This window comes from Cololabis saira, chromosome 7 (genome assembly GCF_033807715.1).
Source record: "Cololabis saira isolate AMF1-May2022 chromosome 7, fColSai1.1, whole genome shotgun sequence".
Classification (NCBI taxonomy): domain Eukaryota; kingdom Metazoa; phylum Chordata; class Actinopteri; order Beloniformes; family Belonidae; genus Cololabis; species Cololabis saira.
The window spans coordinates 35,974,780-35,997,071 of record NC_084593.1 but is presented as its reverse complement, the minus strand read 5'-3'; the positions used below and the strand labels follow the sequence as shown (position 1 = coordinate 35,997,071).

At 40.9% G+C, this 22,292-nt stretch overlaps 1 protein-coding gene across 2 annotated transcripts in view; it reads left to right on the top strand.

Annotated features, from left to right (window-relative positions):
- Positions 1 to 22,292, top strand: part of tenm1 (teneurin transmembrane protein 1) — a 203,763-nt gene that overhangs the window by 4,106 nt on the left and 177,365 nt on the right. For both annotated transcript variants that reach the window (XM_061725764.1, XM_061725763.1), the window contains exons 2-3: positions 9,812 to 10,083; positions 16,546 to 16,878. In XM_061725764.1, coding sequence (XP_061581748.1) covers positions 9,867 to 10,083; positions 16,546 to 16,878 — 550 coding nt within the window. In that variant the 5' untranslated portion in view covers positions 9,812 to 9,866. The remainder of the gene's footprint in view (positions 1 to 9,811; positions 10,084 to 16,545; positions 16,879 to 22,292) is intronic.

The window sequence follows — 22,292 nt, the reverse complement described above, 5'->3', positions numbered from 1 at the left end:
AATAACTGGCGGGTGTTATGGGAGATTTTTACATTGTGGAAATGCAATCACAGCCTCCCTTTACACTCCCCCACCTTCAAACTGGCCTCCCTCCTTTACAATTCCAGTGTGAAGACTGAAGGATCAGAGCGGTGAGAGGCTTTTTGGTCAAACCCACTCCGTCTCTCCTTACAATATGTGATTAATTTGTCAAGAGTGAGTGAGTGTGTCTTATGTGTGAAGAGGTGTGTTAATGGAACACACCTAGATAAAAGTGTCAGACATATCAGAATGTTGTGGATTTAAGTGAATGGCCTTTAAAAAAAAAAAAAAAATATTAATGATTTATCTGTTTCATTCAAAATTTACAAAATAATATTTTCTGAATCTAAAGTGATCTCTTCAAATTTCCAAAGCCATACAAAGCATTACTTCAGAGATTAAATCCAGCTAATAATAATAATAATAATAATAATAATAATAATAATAATAATAATAATACAAATGATAGTAAAAATAATATGAACAATTTAGAAGCCTTCGGTTTATCAATTATACATCAATTAAATTATTTTAAAAACAACGATTTCTATTTATGAAATCATTGTAGGGTGTTTTACTTTCTGTACTTCCTCTGTAATCATTTTTTATTAGAAATTATTACTCTCTGCTGGATATGACTGAATAGTGACTAAAAAAAAAAGAAAAATACAGACACACACATTCCACTATGCCACACACACACACACACACACACACACACACACACACACACACACACACACACACACACACACACACACACACACACACACACACACACACACACACACTTCTACATTGACACATTTCTCACCATGAAATTTTTATTAATCGAGTCAGTGGACAACTTTGTAGGAATAAAAATCAATTTTTGTTTCTTCCCCAATTCCTTTCCAACATAAATTGTCCTTTACTTCAAAGTGTACACCTTTGTTGTTAGTGTGAAAATAATAACTTTCAAATCCATCGTATTTTATCCTGCTTTGGTTGATGCAACGGAGAAAAGCTATGTGGCGCTTGTCACCCTTTGCAAGGTGAAGGCTGGAGCAGCGTTTCATCTGCAGGCTCAGTCAATACGTGAAATAAATCAAAATCGTGTCTGTCAAATATTCACATATTCAGCCAAAAGTGTTAATTAAACACCTTAACTTTCTTTACTGTAGCAGAGTTGTTGATCAGCTGACAAGACAACCACTACGTATTAGCACACAGCAAAGCATCAACAATGCATCTTACACCTACGTTTGTGCACTAAGACCTTGATTAATATCCCGATGTGAATAAGTTGCATCTGTAGGTTTGTTGCATGGGTATGAAATAATTTATTTAGCAACACAAAGCACACTGATGTTACACCGTAGATCTCCTCACTGAATGAGTTCATCCATTTCCTGCTGAGTGGTAAATAGCCTCTTGTGTATCATCAGTAATATTCATAGCTCTACTTTCTATGATCATGAATTATTTACTCTTGGAAAAGATGAATTGCTCCAAAATGGTTGTTGATGCTTCTCTGCTGGAAGCCAATGCAGTACAGTAAATGGCAACAAGTTTACAATGTTTTTCTGCTGTATTGCAAGGGGAGGTGTTCTGTTGTTTAGGATTAATTTCAGAATGAGTCTTGATCCACCATGAACTCTGGGATGTGTTTCAAGTGCGTGAACCATCGGCCAAATTGACTTCTTACTGCTGAGACACATATTCTCTGCTGATTGCCAGCCAGGATAGCATGCCAAACAACACAGAGAAAGAAAATTGATGTAAGAAAAGAAAAATCCAATATCTTAAATCCTCCCAAAACCCATGGCAGCACGGTGAAACTGTTTTTCAAGTAAAGCGGACCTAATACACGTCATCTCCAGATGTAACAATCCTGAAATGCCAAACTTTGCAACATGCACTGTATGTCATCCTACACCTACACGGCGTGCTTGAAAGGGGAATTGTTTGGAGGAATTCGTACTTTGTTATCTTTAATGGACTTGAAAGACACAATGATTCATCCGACAAGGAACGAAATGAGAAATGCAAATTTCCAAAGGAACTGCAGTTTTGCCTAGCAAATTTTGAGAGGGAAAAGGATGCTGCAGAAAATGAGATGCAGGGTAAATGGAAAAACAAAGCAAGATATAAGATGTTGAAGAGAAAAGTGTTTAAAATGATTCCCTGCCATTTCCTAACTGCAAATACATTTTAGAAGATGTAGTATTGATTTGAATCTTACAGTATCTGAAATGTATGGCAGTTTCTTCTTTTACACCGATTCACATCTGGTAAAAGCTTTTTCTTGGATTTTCTAACAGCCCAACATTTATTCCTGGTAAAACTCTGAATATCCTATCAGACAGTATGATTAAATTGCATGCCACAACCTTGAGCTGCATTTGTGTGTTTATGTAATCTAAAAAGGCACATGAATGGAATATGTTCAGCACCCACACATCTCCATCTCATCAGTTCTCAAAGGGGCATGGTACGGCGAGGACGGTGTGCTTTCACCTTGCGATGCTGGTGTATCTTCCAGCGCACGTCTGCTGAATGCTGTCTGTTCCCTTAGCCGGCATGCAGCCGGCACAATCAGAGAGAAGGTGAGGGCTGAGAGCAGATCTGAGGAGCAGGAGTATCCGCGGGGGCCCTCTGGACTCCTGGATTTGCAACATCACAAACCCCCCTCCCTCTCCTCTGACATAAAACGCTGTTTGGTTTTTGAAGATGACAAGCTTCTCATTGTAATGGCGAAGATGGAAGATTAGCCCACTTTGTATCCAGAAATCAATCTGCCATGCAGCTCAACAGCTCCTTCTAAATCTTTTCAGCCACTCCTCTGTAGTAGTAATGTTTTTTTTCCTCACTCATTTTGCTGTAATCAACAACTTCATAAAGGAAGATGCGCAGGAAATACCATCTAAATCGTTAATCGCCAAATCCAATTTCTCGAGTCAATGGCAATTGATTTATCAATTAATTTTGCATGTGCGATGTTGCCACTGTGCCTTGCTTTGGGTGTTTGAGGTTTTAGTGGTCAAATGCATTATTGAAAGAGGCTTTTTACCAAGAGGTGGCTGATGCAGAGAGCTTAGGAGGTTATTACTCATGGTGTTAAGCTTTATTTGCAAAGCTAGTTAGGGTGAGCAGCCTTTTAGTGCTGGTAGGAGGACGGAGACATGTATTTATCTTGTGAGAGAGGAGGAATATCAGACGTGTTGAATGAGGCTTTGGGTTGTCAAGGATATTGATTAAGTGATTTGAGGGCGGTGTCTCTTGGTCTACATGTTTTTAATTGTAGGGAAACGCCTCTTGTCTCATCCCGTATATGTGAGTGTGCATACAGGTCAGGTTTGTTGTTGCACATTGCCATAATTTTCCAGCATTTTTGTTTGTTCCTCAGTCTTCCGGGGAATAAGCAGAGGGCTTTAGATCAGAGAGGAGCAGAGGTGGATATCATGAATAGAAAGTGGTTGTCTGCTAAGAAGCAGTGGGAAAAGGGCTGTAGCACAGTCAAGATCTAAAAGAGAGAAAAAAGTTTTAACTGCAGCTGAGACATAAAAAGGGCCTTTGAAAAGTTGAAGCTTAGCTACTCCTCTAGGCCACATTCAGAGGGCATCAATTGTGTAGGACCTTATGGATTTCTCCACACTGCTCAGGCATACAGTGCTGATGCAGGATTTGAGCCATGACCACAACAAATAGTCAAATGTTCCAGGATGTCCTCCCAACCTCTGACAGCTCCTGACAGGAGCTGATCTGTTTAGTGACCACTCACGCTAGGGCTGGGCGATATGGACCAAAAGTCATATCTCGATATTTTCTAGCTGAATGGCGATACTCGATATATATCTCGATATTTTTTCTGTGCCTTAATTGGGGTTTCCCCCAAAGCATTATAGCATAGCATCTCTGTTAGCTTCATCTTTTTCTGAGGCAAACCCTTAAAAAAACAGTCAGTTTTAATACAAAGCCTCGTGCCAAATGTCACACAGGTAAATTTATTAACAGAGGTCTGCACAATATCAAAATGTATAAAACAAATGAAATAAAAATAAACTGCCTGCATATATAGAATAAAAATGCTTCTTGAATAAAATAAAACAAATATCCCTTTCTTGCATAACATTTAAATTAAAATACACTGTGCAATTAATACAATGCAGACAGTAACAGGCAGACTTTTCCACTGAGGTTGACAGTTGTGTAAATAACAAAATATTTGTGCAAATCTCAAATAAAACATTCAAGTCAATGTGTCACAAAATAAGCTATATCAAAATCATTAAAAAAAAAATGTAAAAAAAAAAAAGATTTTTATTTTTTTTTTAAATCGATATAAACGATATTGTCTCGTACCATATCGTGTTTGAAAATATATCGATATATATTAAAATCTCGATATATTGCCCAGCCCTAACTCACGCTCATACTTTGTTTTGTGCTGCTATTCTCTCATTTGAAATTTACCGGGGAAACAAGGAGGCTTGCTGAGCTACTGTGTAACTGGTGTGATTCACGCTGTTCGTACGCATTAACCTTAGGTGCTACTGTGAGTGAAATAATGATGGGATGTAGTGCATTGAGGTGGGGGTGGGGGGTGGGGGGGGGGGGACAGAAAAACAGCAAGTAAGGGGTCACACAATATTGTCTTCACTGAAAGGGCCAGTAAAGACTGTGTTGATTCTCTGTGGTGTGTGGGTGTTCAAGTGTGTTGTTTGTCAGTAACTGTGAAATGCTATAAGTATGTGTAGGCTGCAAGGGCACTGCCTGTGTGTCCGTCTGTGGCTGATTGTCACTATGTGTTTAGACTTTGAAACCTCACCAGGAAACTGTATATGTGGGGAGTTTCAGCCTTGTGTGTTTGAGTGTGTGTGGGTACACGCTACGCTACGTGTTCTGCTGGTAAACTCGGCATTAGCGGCGAGAGATTTCAGGCTTGGTCAGCTATGAAAGCACAACTACGTGACAAGAGTGCTGCCGCCGCCCACAGATAGCTAGCCCTTATCCACTAATTAAAACCCTCTATCGCTCCATGTCTCACTTGGCAATCTCTATCCTTCAGCTCCCCCCATTTTCAGAGTGAAATCTCTCCATCTCTCATTATCTATCCATCACTCTCTTTATCCTTGGTCGCCATTCAGCCGTCCCTCCTCTCGGTGGGCGTAGAGGGGGTCCCAGTAGGCAGTGTGCTGTTTTTGTTGTGTGTCGGGTGGTCAACGTATAACAGGGTCCTGTGGGGTCCTTCAGGGCCTTTCATCAGACTGGTCCCTGTCATATGCCTGAGGAGCCATGGTGGTGCTAACGAGTGGATGAGAACCCCATATTACCACGGAAACACACACTCACACACACACACAGACTGTGCACACCCTCACTCCAGGAGAGGCAGCTCTCTCTGACAGCTCACTGTTTACTCCCGCAGGACCTGTAGCCTGGATCTGCATTTGCAGCAAGAAACTGGGCTTTGCTTTTCTTCAACTGAATGAGCCATTGTAGCGGGAGACAAAATCAAAACCTGCAGCCACCAATAGGCAGAGGTGGACAGAATACTCGACCCCAGTACTTGAGTAAGAGTACAAATACTACTGGTCAAAATTTACTCCGTTACAAGTAAAAGTAGCTCAGTGAAAATATTACTCTAGTAAGAGTAGAAAAGTATTTGCTTTTAAAGGTACTTAAGTATCCAAAAGTAAATGCTTTTAAATTTATTTTAAGTAAAAGTAAGAGTAAGAATAAGAGTAAATTTCTTATTTTTCCACATCAGTAAATTACTATATTTTTTCTAAATTAATTTAAGGATCTTTTAACTCTTGTTTCTGAGAATTAACTCTTTGAAACCAGCTGCACTGATGTGCTGCTTTTAGAACCACAATGTTATATAAAACCTGCAGTCTTGACTTGTTGCGGCTCTGTCTTGACAAACGCATGCTACTTTGGCGGTATCGTTTTGAGGAGGCTTGACGTATTTCCGCTTTACGTACATCCCAGTGGAGAGCGTGCACTGTGATAGGTCTCCTCCTTTGACAAAAACAGCTTGTGTCCAATAGGACACAACCTGAAAGTAACGAGTACTTTTCAGCCTTCCTAGAAATTTACTCGAGTAAAAGTAAAAATATTTGTCTTGGAAATGTATTCAAGTAAGAGTAATAAGTACCAAAGAAATCTAATACTCAAGTAAAGTACAAATCCTCTGGATATGTACTTAAGTACAGTACTCAAGTAAATTTACTCCGTTACTGTCCACCACTGCCAATAGGGCTGGGCATGACTTGACTTATAGGAACATCTGTTGCTGTAGGTTTTACTCTATAGTATGAATATTTTCACAAGGTTTCTTATCGTCATTCCATTGGTTTTCGCAGCCTTTTTAGTGAGATTGGAATTGGTCCATCTCTGTGCAAACAAGCTTCGAAGAAGAGTGTAAAGGCCAGTGCTAACAAAGAAAGTAGCTCAGCACTCAATGGGATCCCCAGGCTGTTATGAAAATAAGACCATCTCTGCATGGAGGAAATGTATTTGTAATCCTTGAAATATACTGTATCAATAATCTGAGGAGCTAATATTGTTGGATGGCACTCTGCTCTTCCCATCCTCATTTATTTACCAATGTGAAACTCAATTTCTCTGCCTGTGCCTGGCCCCAATCCTCTTTCTGCCTCGCCCTTCTTTTCTCTCTCATTCTGCTTGCTCTCCTCTCTTGTTCATCATGATTTCAGCGCCATCACTTGAGATTGGGAAGTGGAAATTGGTTTCGACTTGTCCTCATGGTCCTTGCCTTTTTTTTTTCTTTTAGAAACTGCAACTCTGTCATGTTGGTTGTGTTTTTGTGCTGCTGTCGGTGGACAACAACACAACCCCCCCTCCCCCTCCCCTCCCGATGGTGACGACTTGGAGTGTAAATCCTGTTTAAAAGCAACTGTGTATGTGAGCCCCCGTTGCTTCTCTAAGCAGATTTGCAAAAATAGTGTCCTGGTCTGTGGTTGCACTGCTCAAATAAATAAATGGATGGGACGGGGGAGTGGGGAGGTGGGAGGGGGGAGTCAAGCGGGTAAAGGTTCCCATTAGATAATATTGCATCTGTGTATCACTCCCACATGGTTGCGTGTGTGTGTGTGTGAGAGAGAGAGAGAGAGGGTTTGAGAAAAGGGTAAGTTGGGGATGAAGGGAGGAAGGGGATAACTATGTAATGTGATGCATGTGTTGCACTCAGTGTTGTCACTTTGTATTAATTTTAAACTGACTGGTGAAGATTTCATTACGTACTGATGAATTATAGATTACAAATGAGTTAAGAATGAAATCACACAATAACATGTACATACCCTGCTGATATATGCAGGCACTAAATATTAATTTATTTGTAGCATAAATAAGCCACGCTATTTGTTTCCAAGAGCAGAGTGTTGAAATGCATTTTCTAAAGATGCCACTTTTACTCTGGTTTCGTAATGCAGTAATACTTGCATTTATTCTTTTGGTCAGCTTCTCCGAGGCTCATGCCACTTTCCCATGAAGTGTGCTGCTTTACAAGTAGATAACAAATTATGAGGGACATAATGCACGTCTTGGAAGAAAGGTTTTGAGGATTCACAAATTAAAATGTTATTCTGGAACAATGTTAATTATTTTTGAAATCCTCAGATCTTTCCAGGGCCGTGTTTGTTTGTTTTCCATGAAAAAGTAAGCCAGTCAAGCTCTGGTGCTCCTAATGCCCCAAGGTGGTTATTCCTCAGCTGCAAATCTATCCTGGTATTGTGCTCAGGTGGCACACGCTGACTTGTCCTAGAGAACGCCCATGTGTCTTGTTTGAAGTGAGCTTGGCTCTAGGAAACAACCTCCAGGTTTTGACATCAAAACCAGGAATCAAGCCCCCTAATGGGCACCCTACTGCGGGCAAGAATTAGCAGGAATAACCCCCGCTAGCAGGCTTACTTCTCTAAATGCAGGCGTCTCAGAGGACGAGGTGGAGGGTAGAAAGTGTGTGAGATATGGGAGGAGGAGTGAGGATGTGTGAGAAGGAGGAGGGACAGTGGTGGTGGATTGGTATGAAAAATAGGGGACTGTAAACCAGGGGGAAAATAAATGTATCCAGGGAGCTTTGTTTTCATTTTGCACACACCAATGAACAAGCAGACAACATGTAAGCAAATGAGACTACCTGTATGCAGTATGTGCACACACAATGGGGGGAGCGAAGTAGTACACTATTGTGCTGAATTGCATGCTTTCATTATTGCGTTTAAAAGTGTGGCAGACATAAAACAGGACGGAGAGCCTCCGCAGCGACAGATAGCAGTCAGTGCCTGCAGCAGGCTCGGAGCTCACAGGGTAATGTATACTTGCTCCTCGCCATGCCAGAGAGAAGGTGACACCAGTCAATCCCATTCTGACAGGGCAGCTGAGATAATAGCAGGCTTTGATTCCTTGCAATAACTCCTGCCAATCAAAATGAAAGGCATCGAGATTGCTTGGAACCGCAAGTGTATGAGTTCTCAGAGCTTACTGTACACTACAGTGTATGGCAAACATAATTGGAAACAAAGTAGGGCAGCATGTTTTAAAACAATTCTTGTGCTATAGTGAAGTAAAAGAACAGTGCAGAGCTTTAACAGATCACTCGTGCCAGAGATAATCGCCACAGGGGGATGAGAGCGAGATGAACATGTGAACGACTTGGCCCATTTTCTGACTGTTTGCTGTCAAAGGGTCAGTGGGCGGTCTGCTAGTGTGTGCAGGTGTATGCACGCAGGGGATGAGGAGGGTGAGCACAAGGCCACGGGAAGGAGTCTTTCAGGTGGAATAAAAGCATTACTGCAGTGGTGGAAAGGTCAGCTGTAAACTTGTATCAGACTAGTGGTGATCACCCTGTGCTGCAGATCTCTGAGGTATTGAGCAGGCACGCTCTAATGGCTTTGATATATGGACTACAGGACTCCCTGAAGAGGTCAATACCATACCACTTTGTCTCTATGAGCAATGACCCTCTCAAGCTCCATTTAGAAGCTTTATATCTGCGGGAAACAGGCTGGAAAGGCCTCGAGCAGGGCACGGTGAAAGAGAACTAATATGAATGAAGTATTTTCTAATCACTTCTGTGCTTTAATCCTTGTCCCAATCAGTCATTAGTTATGGTGGTATAAGTGTTATGGTGCCTGACGTTATCAAAGTAGATTTTGATGTGGTGTTTTAAGTTAGGAACAAGTGAATCTAAGCAGAGTAGAGCTGATTTATCATCCGTCCTTTTGGGAGGGCAGTGACATTGCAAAGACTGTTGTCAAAAAGCTTTTCTTCATCACTTCGCAATGATGGCAAGTCAGAGTGTTTAATGACAGTGACAGACGTAGTGCTCAGTGACGAATTTGTTGATTTATCGGTAGCTTGTCATTGGGTACCCGTAAAAGAGAGATAAAGCATACAGTTAATAGAGAATGCAGTGACTGTAACTGACAGAGGACTCCTGAGCTTGATACGGGCCAATTTCTCCTAAAAAACCCGTGGACATAATGGCTACCTTTGCGGTCCCTTCTGAGTGTATTGATTTGGAGCTAACCTTTGGTGTGAAGTATGAAAAAAAGCCACATACTGTTTATGAATGCCTGCTGTTAGTGGAATGGGCAGATGTTAGAATGTTGTTCCACTGTGTTCAATAACAGACTTTTTGTGCTATTTTTTCTCCTCCACTTTGTCTTTTCAATCCCCCTTTTCCCTCTATTTTCCCCTGCGGCCCCATCCTTTCTCCTCCCTGCCTCACTCCATCTTTCCCACTACTTTTTCATCTCGTGGACGTCCCCTGCTTTTCCAGACTGTGCGCTTTGTGCTTTGGCTTTGCTGAGTGACTAAGAGGAGTGCTACAAGCCATGGAGGAGATGGACAGTAAACCCTACCAGCCGTTGTCAAAGGGACGCCATGAGATGGAGATGTCGTACACCAGCTCATCTGACGAGAGTGAGGACGGTCGCACTCACCACCGCTCCTACACGTCACGTGAAACCCTGCCTGACTACACGCATGAGCTTCGCCTCACTCTTGGCTCACACCGTGAAAGACAGAGCAACTACAGTCAACCCCAACCAGGTAAACAGTCATCCCATCAGACCAAACTCAGTCTGAGTCACCTGAAAATATGCAACACACAGTTGCACTCACACAAAAAGACACACATGCATAGACACACTCACATACTCGCAACACAGACAGAAGTCCTTAAAAGGACCTATGTGAATTACCTATTAAAGTCCACAATGAACAAGAGGGACAGTTGGAGGCAGCCAATTACCTCTCCTCCACAGAGGTGATATTTCTTTCCCACAGCTAAACTAGGTCAACCCCAAATCTCCCTGGCACTCACCTGAGGTAGAACACCACCCTTCATTACACGCACACATTCGCAGATAGACACCAACTGTCAGAGGCACACACACACACACACACGCGTTGACACATACGCACTGAAAAATTCTTCCCTGCAAGTGACAGGAGGAGAAATGGGCCAACGCGGGCTGTGATGGATGGCCTTTATGCAGGTCATGTGTGGTGTTAAGATAGAAACAGCACCTCATCAGGAGAATGCCGCTGTGCAGGGCTCACAGTGATCAATAGGTGCTCTCTTACCTCAGTCCCATGCCTCTCTGCAGGACTTACCCGCCATGCTAACAAGTAGGATTAGCCATTCATAACAGTCACAACTCCTGACAAACAGGCCACTGCTAGGATTTCATGGTTTGAGGTCCACTAGCAATGGATTTTGTCATACTGTTTGCCATATAGCAGCTCATCAATGACTATCAGTCACTGTGATTTTGCTTCAGTATCTTCCACAAGTATGTGGAGTCAGAACTCCTGGCTTTTCAGAAGCTACCCAGCCTTTCCGTTTCCATAGCAAACAACATCCCCTGCCATCAGTGTCATATGGTGAGGTGCAGAAGACCCCCAAAGCAGCCTTTTTAATGTCGATGGCAGCCGGTTTCGCAAGGCACATCTGTTCATCTTTGGGCAACAGAGTTATATATAGTCTACCCTATCTAAGTTACCAACTGTTAAGGGGGGACATTGCCTCCAGTGACGTTTTTAATGGATTACGGTGTTCCTGACAAAGATCAGCCAGTTCGTCTCTCCTCTAATTCCCCACCCGTGTTTTTCAAATTTTCCTTCATCTTTTAAATCGACACATCTTGCTCTCCTCCCTTCCTTTCCATGCACCCCCCCTTACAGCTGGTTATTTTCCTCTAATATTACGATTTGTTCTCTCTCCATTTAATCCCACATCACCCCTTTGCTTCTCTCTACATTGCACCTGTTTCATCTAAGCCTGTTTGCATTTCAGAGATAGTGTTTATAGATGAACCAGCAGACAGTGAGATCCACATCTACGATCATTTCACATGATACAAGCACTGGCCAAACACATTTTTTTTTCTCTGCTCATTTATCAGAATAAATTAATTAGCTCATGCTGGAAAAGTCATAAATTACGGTCTCAATTTTGGAATTATTGAAAAATAATTTCCTTAGAAAATTGATTGTTCGGACATGTATGTGGACAGTATACATCAATATCCATTCATATTCTGATAATTTTTTAAAATCATAATACTGATTAAGTGTATATATATATATATATATATATATATATATATATATATATATATATATATACATACATACATACATACATACATACATACATACATACATACATATATATACTGATTATTGTCTCTAGATTCATTTTGTGCTGCGCATTGTGTGGTTTATATTATTTTTAGGTCAACCAGTAGAGGTTTGTCTTTGACTGATGCTGACTATAAAGGATGACCAGTAATTGGCTGACTGATGGTGTGACTCTAATCTTATTATTGCATTTTCTGTCTGTATCTTGATAAAGACACTAATAATAGATGGTCATTAAAACTTTGACACTAAGAGCATCAAGACTACTGGTGTGTATATGCTACGGCTTGGTATCGGTATACTCTGGTATCAAATTTGAATGCACAGGGTATCTGTTTAGAAATCCTTTCTTTTTTTTAACATGCAGGGTACCGATGTGCATGTGGATCTTGCTGTCTGGAAAAGTCTATATTTAAAGGAGGGGTGGAGGATGAATAAACATAAACCTTTAATTCTGGAGACTATTTTAACTCATGTGGTTAGGGATTGGAGTCTATGATTGTACATTATTGGCACTTTTTTTGTATTTTTGTTTCTTGTGGCCGCTGGAGTATTGCACTATTTACAACTGTAATCAAGTTACACAGATCACTTTCCTTTCTAGCAATATTTTCCTGAATTTGCTGGGTTACAAGAAAGATGAATTCATCAAATCATTGGATACAAACCGCCTGCTGTTGCATTGTGTTTATTTCTGTATCTGAAATAGACGCATTTCCAAGCTACTATGAAGAGTAATGTTTAGACCAATCCATGACCCACACTGGTAGCTACAGATGCCCTTTAGGTATAGGAAAAAATAAACAATAGTCTTTTTTTTGCTTCATCGTTCTCAGTAATGTTTCTTTATGACTTTAGAAGACACTTGGCAAGTATATTTTGAATTCACTTGATTTTCTCTAAACTCTTCCTAAGTAGGCCTTCGGCAATGTCCCGTTAGAAACAACGTGCTGCTTCAAGTTATACATTTCATTTCTTTTCTAAAAGCCTACAAGGGACAAATTTATTTATATAGCATATTTTTTAAAGTGCAAAAATAAAAAAAAGGCCAAGTGCGCTGCCAAAGAGGTCAGAATCTTACCTCATTTATTCAAAACACTTTCCTTGAGAGTTTATGGTCTCTTTAGTCCACTTCAGTTCAGCATAATAACTATTTCTGGTCCACCTTCAAGTCAAATAGTAAAGCGTTGTAATGTTTAGGATTTTGCTCTTATGTAACTTCAGAACCACTATATGTGCAAATCTTTCCAAAATGTCACACTCATCTACATACAAGTGGCTATTAGATACAGTGTATGAGACATTTTGTTAGCAAAATTTAGGTACATTTGTTAAAAAATGAAAGTATGCAGTAAAAAATGCCTCTTTCCAAAGGGCCGCTCTCAAGTTGTTTTATCAGTGAACCCTCATCCCATTATAAAGCAGCCCATGTATCTGACAATCACTTGCTAAAAAGACAATTAACAAGTTCATCATATCTATATTTTGTCATGTGGACACTTGGGACATACTTGTCAAAGTTTTGGATGAATAAACATAAACTGGAATTTGGAATGTTCTTCAGTCCCTTGAATTGATCATTTTTTCATTGCATTCATACTGTGATACATCCAAATCAGTGGCGTCGTTAGGCCTATTTTAGGGGGGCTGAAGCCCCCCTAAAATATTCTTAAGGCCCCCTAAATAATTTGGTGGTTTTTTTTGTTTTTTTTATTCCATTTTTTTTTTTACAAAAAATGCAGACCAATTCAATATAAAGACGCACGAATATTATTTTAAATAAATAATAATATAAACCTGTCACTATTCACTTAAATATGATCATAAATCTGTTGGTCCCATTCACTACAGTAAGGTAGCGTCAGTGCTTGGTTACCCAATCCGTTCCAGTTTTTCATAGAAAACGCCCATATTACTGAAAATCCAGTCCACGTTTTCACTACCACTTTACACTCCGCTGCATCTACACATACGGACACACTAGCTACTGCTGCACACAGCCAGACAAAATGGATTTACGCAGGTTTGTCAGTCTTCATCACAGCTGGTAGTAACAATTAGTTAGCTCCAGCTAACAGCAGAGAGTCCCATGTAATTAATGAACCAGGTGCTCCCCATTTTGATAAATAAAAACCTGGCTAGCACACTAAGTTAAACTGTTAGCATAATGTTGATTTCTGTCAAGTTTTAGCTCTGAAAAATCGAACTCATCTCATTCAAGGTGTGGTTCTCATCAGTGGAAATAATAATAATACACTAATAATAATCACTCCTCCATCCCTATGGTCAGTACTGGAGATGAGGGGGGATGGCATCCCCCCCCGAAATAAAAACGGTCAAAATCATCCCCCCTGTAAAACTGCCATCCCCCTTTTCCATCCCTTATGTCATTTCATCAACAAATGTGGTTTTACTGCTATTTCAACATTTAGAGTCAACGCCAGAAAAATAACTTATTTGACAATTTTCACCTGTTTCAGGTACATTTTCACTTGAAATAAGTAGGAAAATCTGCCAGTGGGACAAGATTTATCTTCTCATTACAAGCAAAAAAATCTTGTTCCACTGGCAGATTTTTCTACTTATTTCAAGTGAAAATCTACTTGAAACAGGTGAAAATTGTTTTTTTTTTTCAGGGATGAATATTGTTTTAAGTGTAATGATTTTTTTTTACTAAAATGAGACATTTTAACTAGAAATAAGACAAATATTCTTATTAAGATTTTGAGTTTTTGCAGTGATCCATTTTACTTATCCTGTGAAGGACAGAGTCATATTGATAAGTTCAGAAAAGTGTTTTTTATTGTTGTGTTTTGATGTATTTGATGTAAGCCCAGTGGATATTTAAAGCTTACAGAAGGCTGCATTTAACTGCTGCTATGTCATTCCTGCAGTATTTCTGCAGGTGTTTCGGTCAGTGCTATTATTTGTAATATATTATATTATTTGTAATCAGCACAAATTATCTGTCCCCATATGATAAAATCCACCATTCCCCCTGATTCTTTTTTACAACTCGAGTACTGAATATGGACCTGTAACACAACTGGTTAGAATATTCTGTCAACCATGCAGAGTGTTTGGCAAAAACATCAAACATTATAGTTTGGTAAGTAGTGGTTGCAAGAACTGGAAGAAAACCTTAGTCATCTTTGGCATGCATGAGATGGCACAAACACATAAGGACAGTGTTGTTGCATGGAAAAGCTTGTGCTCGTGTGCTACGTTCGCTCATATCTTGGGGGCTAAGCCCCCCCCTGTCCTTAAAACCTAGTGACGCCCCTGATTCAAATTATAACCCAGACTATTGTGAGAATTGCCTTAAACCTGTATTTACAACACTGAGTGAAAGTAGTTTAATGCATAAATAGGTTTTACTGAAGTGTTCAAAGAGCAGTTGACTAAAACAGAAAGAAAGGATATTCAAATGAATGATTTCTCCCACAATTCAGTAAATCACTGGGGCTTGAATTCATCCCAGCTGGAGAGGTGGGGCACAACCAGAACAGGTTGCCAGTCCACCACAGAGACAAAGACGACAAACAAGCATGTACACTGGATTTCACAACTACATTCAATTAATTATCACCATTGAACCTAACATGCATGCTTTTGCATGGACGAAAACCCATGCAGAGACACGGGTAGAAAATACAATTTCCACAGAGGAAGTTCTCCAGCTGGGCTTCAAACCGAGAAATGATTTGTCATGAGGGGAGAGAGAGTGATAAACAACCCCATCACGTCTCTAATCACTCCCTAAAATCTGGTCCTACTATGAATAGATTCCCTTCAAAATGGTGAAGACTTTCTTGTTTGTGGTCGATCTATGATCCATGTTGTCACTACTGGGAAATTCTTCACCATTTTGTTCCTGAATTGCCCTTTTGTAGCAAATTTGAGGAAAACAGTTGTGTCCAGTGGTGACCAATCTTAGGCCGGTTTTCTCTCAAAACAGTATGAGAGCTACACTTGGTCTCGACCCCATCAGAAACACACAGCAGGAGCCATCGCTGGTTGGTGGAGTGGTCAACGGGACTGTGGCCTTTATTTTAAATGCTGTGGTTCATGTGCAAAGGGCCTGACCTAACACACATATTAACTGCACTAAGTGAGAGGCAGAGGAAGTCTTTCTTTTCTGAGTTCTCCCTGAGCCTTATGGGTTACTCTCTGTATAGATTTCAATTTATGACTTGCTTTCTTCAAAATTACATCAGTTCCATCACCTCCACTTATATATTCTAAACAGAAAATTCAGGTAGTGAGGGAGAAAATTTACTCAAGTGCCTCTACAGAAAAAAAAATGGGAGAGCTCAATTGAATTGAATTGAATTGAAGTGTAACCAGAGGACTAACACAGTATATCGGATGTTCTCAGATAACAGGTTGATGCTTGGGATTGGAGGCTGTTCTAATACCTGAAAGCGTATGAAGCTCAATTTTACCCTCAGTCTGAGTCAATATTAATAAGGTTTGATCTTTATCTGGTCTCTTCACCCCACCAAGGAGAATATAGATGAGATCAGGGCTCTGTTTGAGCAGCAGTTCGATACATCTCAAGCTCAATAACACACATCAGGCAGCCAGAACAGGATATAGCCTCACTGCAAATGGTTAAGAAAAATTGAGGTTGGCATTTTGATTTATATTTGTGATGGAAAAACTTTTAATAAATGCTTGCTCAAATTATATCCTGTCTTTTGACATAATTTAGGATGGATTCAATGTGTGGCGTGTAAATCCCGATCTCAAACAAACACCTGGTCAGCTTAGTTGCTTAAACAAATGAAAAAAAACAACATGCTGTTATTAAAGGCTTTACAGCTTTGTGTCTACATGATCGGCATGTCTCTCCTGTTCCTCTAGATTTGGACTTCTGCAAGGCTGGGCAGATGCGGAGCCCAGACTATCATATCCACCAACAGCAGCAACAGCTGCAAACGCAGCAGCAGCAGGAGGAAGAGGAGGAAGCGCTGTGCTCCGGACCGGCTGCCCATGTCCACAGCCAGAGCTACTCTCTAGGCATGGGCTCAGACGTAGACACGGAGCCAGAGGTGGACCCGTCTCCCGCTCACGGCCTGCAGCACATGTGGATGCGTGGCCTGAAGTCTGAGCAGAGCTCCTGTCTCACAAGCCGGGCCAACTCTGCCCTCTCTCTCACTGACACTGAGCATGACAGGAAGTCGGAGCCTGACAATGGTGAGTAAAAAAGACCCTCTGTTACGAGATGACTCAAAATAAAAGAGGAGGCTGCTTTGCCTTGGCAGCTGATTCGGCTGCAAATATTCAATGAATTATTGTTGTGCATATGTTCAGTATATTGCATACAATCCCATTCCATAACATGTAATTTATTCCCAAAGAAAACGAATGGCTAGGATATATTTGTTTATAGCACGTTTGTGAACATATCACACATATATACGTTCAGGTAATTCTGTTCCACTGCACTAGTTTCCCTGTGTGCTGGTTAAATCGGCTACCCCCTCTCTTCCCTTCCCTGCATTGAGCTTCTTTTACCATTGGTTCTGAGCATCCTCCTGTTTTAATACAAATAAATGGAAGCAGACGGTGAGTCTGAATCGAGTAGGCCACTTCTAGAAAAAGACCATAATTTTGGGAATACTTTAGGGCAGCTGGTGATAGAGTGGTTTTGTACACATTGTAAGACTTTGTTGGCTTGTAGCAAAACCGCGATGCATGAGCACCTGGAAAGGAAACATACAGGAGCTGCTGGAGTTGCAAACAGCAAAGGACAACCTTAGTATGATTATTATTTAAAAGACACGCCAGCTTGAGATTTTTAAAAATAAAAGTAGGATAACCGTCTTTGGATGTTAAACAGGCTTTCTCCATGTTTTATGAAATGACTTTGGACAACGTGATGCATGCGCATTTACCAATTCTTGTGTTGCATTCAAAATAAAATGAAGACAGACTAAGGCCCCGTTTACACGGGGCAAAAACGGAGGCGTTTTCATGCGTTTTGGCCGTTCGTTTACACGTAAACGCAGCTCAAAGCCCCCAAAAACGATCATTTCTGAAAACTCCGGCCAAAGTGGAGATTTTCAAAAACTCCGTTTTCACGTTTGCGTCTAAACGGAGGAAAACGGAGGGAAACGGAGATTTAAGCTTCAGAACGTCACATCATGCACCAGAAACTCACCAGCGTCATGTGTGCGACCTGTGTTTACAATTAGTTTGGCCACCGTCAATATTTTCTTGTATTTTACCTGTTTTATATTCTAAAGTCACACTTAAAAGTAACTCCCCCCCCCGTCCAGCCTCCTGCTCATTCAAGCCTGTGAGCGCGTCAGCCAGCAGCATGAAGCCTGAATTATGGTTCCGCGTTAAATCGACGGCGTAGGGTACGCGGCGACGCGCATCGTACGTGCGCGTCGCCGCGTACCTTACGCCGTAGGCTCTGCGTTGGTGTAACGCGGAACCATAAATCAGCCTTAACTGGAAGTTACACACGTGTCATTTGTTGATGTTTTTCCAGGATTCTGATTGGCTTGCATGACGTTAAGAGCGTTTTCATGCGGGTCCGTGTAAACGAGGATTTTTTTGAAAACGTAGAGGGGAAAATATCCGTTTTTGTAAATACCCGGCTACGTGTAAACGTGGCCTAAATGGCAATCATTTGATTTTTTTTTTAAATTAGTAATTTAGATTAGTTGACTAATCAAACAATTAGAAAATTAGTTGTTAGAGGCAGCATTAATAAATACATCAGCAAAAAAACAGAGAAACAAAGAGCATCGATTTAATGGCCTAACACCCTGGTCTTCAATTCCGGTCCTCGTGGGCCGGTGTCCTGCACGTTTTAGATGTTGCCTTGCATCAACACACCTGATTCTAATTAATGATCCTCATTAGTTTGTCATCAAGGTCTGTACATCTCTGTTGATGACACAGCTTCTTGCATCACGGTGTGCTGAAGCAGAGAAACATCTCAAACGTGCAGGACACCGGCCCACGAGGACACAAATTGAGGATCCCTGGCCTAACACATCACTTCCATTGGGGTCGGACGCTGCTTCGACCACAGCTGAAGAAGTTCAGTCCAGACGAGGACACTAGTTGTACCTTCTGTGAGAATTCCACTGAAAATGTTGAGGATTTATTTTAGCTCTGCGTTTTTTAGCAGAAAGCGTGCTATTTTGCCTGTACATTTATTAACACATCTCTGAACGTTGTTATTTATCTTAGACAGAGTAACTAAAAAAAATGAATACCTGTAAATTTCTAATCAACCTTTTACTCTTGTTGGCCAAATTTGCGATCCATAAGTGTACGTTAGCCAAGATTCAAGTTTATTATTCTCTTTTGCTACCTACAGTATATTCTCCCACAAGGAAAATAGTAAATCTTAGCATTTAGTAATTTGTATAGGAACTTTTAATACCTGTATGTTTGCTGAATGTGTTTTAATGAAGTAAAAGATGGAAAAGAAAACCTTCTTCGTCCAGCTGTGTTGTCATGTTGTTAGACCTCTGATATCACTCGTCCTGTCCGTGTAGTACTGAAGTAATAAACACACACAGTGGAGCTGGTTGTGTGCACTGACTTTGCAATACTGTGGCATATTGCAGACCTAACCCTAACCCTTGCAAAGAAAACCAAAATAAAACATAACATCGTCACTGCTTTAAAGGTTTAAAGTCACAGCTCTGGGCGATGGCTTGATTGAAACTCTAGGTTTTGAATTAATGCAAATGCTGAAGTTCCTCTTTCTTTGAAGGCTCTTTGATGTGAATTAATACGGAAAATGTGCTATCGGTTATTTGGAGGCTTGTGTTGGAGCTGATGTCGAGGCTGACAGGGGATAGAGCTTAGGGAAAGTCCAGTGGCAGGCATCCAGAATACATGACTATCCATGGGAGACAGTAGCAGGCTTTGTTTTAAGCCTCTGAGGAATAGGAATGGAAGGGGTCGCATGTCCGCAGAGCCTGACTGGCTGCCTGAGGGTAGCAGTCATCTGCCTCTCTGGGAGGACTGTAGCCTTGTAAGAGAAGAAGTTGAGAGGCGGGGGTGAAGATATGGAGCCAACTAGAGAAGAGCTTGGGATGGTGCCAGCTATCTGTCTTGCGCTGCCGGGCCTGGCTTGGCTCCCTGTAGATGGAGAGTTAGTTAGAGGTGCACACAAACAAAAGCAGAGCTCTCCAACCCATCCCCAAGGGCACGGTCTGTTTATGTGTCGCAAAAAAGGTGTAACGTATTCAGTGGCTGAGAAATAGGAAGGGTGAGGGAGAGGAAGATGGTGGGTATCACAATAGGGGGGGGGGAGGCCAGAGCAAAAATGCAAATGCGAAAATAGAAATGGTAATGTAATGGCATAATTAGAATGGGAATGAAAGGAAATGAGTGGCTGAGGTTAATACAGGTGAAGGAGAAGCTGGTTTCAAGTACTAGAAGGCAGGAAAATGAGGGTGCTAGGACTGGAAGAAAAAAGGAACAACAATTTATTTATGTTTGGGTTGCACCCAAGGGTGTTGTGTAATGAGCGGCGGACTGGACATGGAGTTATCTCCATAGAAAATCACACGATTGAAGAGGTGAGAGTGAAAGAACGTCGAGTGCTTGCAACATTACACGGTGATCAGTTTGAGAGGGCTGTATTTATAAAAGAAACGTATCACCTTTTGAGAATAGGAACTCCATCTGTATCCAGGGTCAAAATAATAGCCTCAATAAGCAGGAAAGCAGATGGGACTATAGCAGAAGAAACAAAGAATGGAATAAGGATGAATGAAGTGGCAGGAGTGAGAGAGGAGGCTTTAAATGTTCAAAGCATCTGGCTTTTCTGCTACACTGCGCCAGGAAAGCTGGTTTATGCGTGGATTTCATGTGTCACAGGATGATGTATGTCCTACAGCTCTCCAAACTTTGCCACATTCTCAAGCGCTGTCAGCTGACTTTCTCTCAAGCTTTGAACTCCGCCTGTTAGAATTGGATCGATAGCATCCACTTCTGTACACCGCAACAACTACCTGAGTATAACATGGATTTTTTTAAATGACTTCTTGTTTTAATCACCAGGTGATGAGCTTGTTTTACTGTTTTCAGAAATAATGCTCAAACGCCCTTCTCTTTTAATGCGAAGCAAATTATCTATATTTTTTTTGCAGTTTAAAAAAAAGTCTTATATTGCTCATTTAAAAATAATTCATACCATCTCGTTCTGAACTGAATGACACTTCCCATGTTGTCAGACAAGAATGCAGGAGGACTGAATGGAAGTCGACCAAAGACCGGTTCTAGGTTAGATTTTAAAGGGAAGTTAGTGCAGAAATCAGAACACAGTAAAAGCGAAAGAACAGAATATGTTTTAAGATATTATTGTGACTATTACTTGCTAACTTCAGCCTATTTGTCTTGAGACTTGTAAAAAAAAAAAAATCCTGCTATTTTATTTTCACTGTTACTAACAAGAGTGAAAACCTTAGATAACTCATCTCACAGCCTTTGCGTGACCCATCCATCACTGTCACTTGCTCTGCTGTCTTCCATCAGTTTAGGTCTGCGTTCTTATGTCAGCTACAGAAAATTGTTGGTCTAAGGAAGCAGCCCCGTGTCTTCCATATCTCATTCCCTCCCATTTTCTTAATTTTACAATTTTACAAACTGATTAACATCAGTTATATCAGGTGTAACTTTTACTTAAGAATGCTAACTTTAGGTGTGTTTCCATCAGTGAGATTTCAGGGTAAACTCACCAGACAGATACCTCCAACACGACTGACGCCATTTCAGCCACCGTGTCTCCATTACACTGTAGCGCCACACAAGAACCGTTGATTCAACAAATACCACAGCTGACCATGGGGGGGCAGCAATGCGCACATTGGCTGTTCGCAAATAGTCAGCAGCTTAATAGGAAACGAGAAGAAGGAGGATGCAGCAAAAGCAGAACGAGCAGAATAAAAACCTAAACAAAGAATGCTACTTATGTTTTTGTTTGCTTTTTTAATATACACCGCTAGCTAGCGATTGAGATTAATAGAACCCCCACCCCCCCTGCCAGATCTCTACATTGGTGTAATATGCCAGCAAGGCCTGAGCCGACTCATTGGTCCATCTATCATTTATTTTTTCTTAACCCTTAACTTCATCAAATGTACTGCAGCAAAATGTTTCTGGTCCAGAAGCTTCAGTTGTGTTCAGTCATGTTCACATGAGTCACGTTTAAATGAGAGTACTGAACATAATTTAAAAATCCTGATTAGCAGAGTCACCCCGCCAGGTATTTCCTGTTGGCCAATCTGAGTACCTCTCCTAGTACAGGAAAGTTTTTCGCCTAAAAGTTCCTAAAGGCCACTTTTGCATAGTTATTCCTGGTGATGGAGACACATGCCAACGATCCTGCCCATCAGTCTTCATAAGACCATTCTTTCCATTTATTTAAAGGAGCTGTATGTAAGAGCAATAATAAAACAAATCATAAAATGACCCCGATATGTCAACAGACATTTAAAAATCATGTTCATTTCAAATACTTATGTCACTGACAACAGCACTCAAGCCAGGATATTCCCGTTTAAAAAGAGGAGTTGCAGCCCTCAACTGATGTTTATGTTGTCATTTTTTGTTTTGGCCTGAAGCTCCACCCT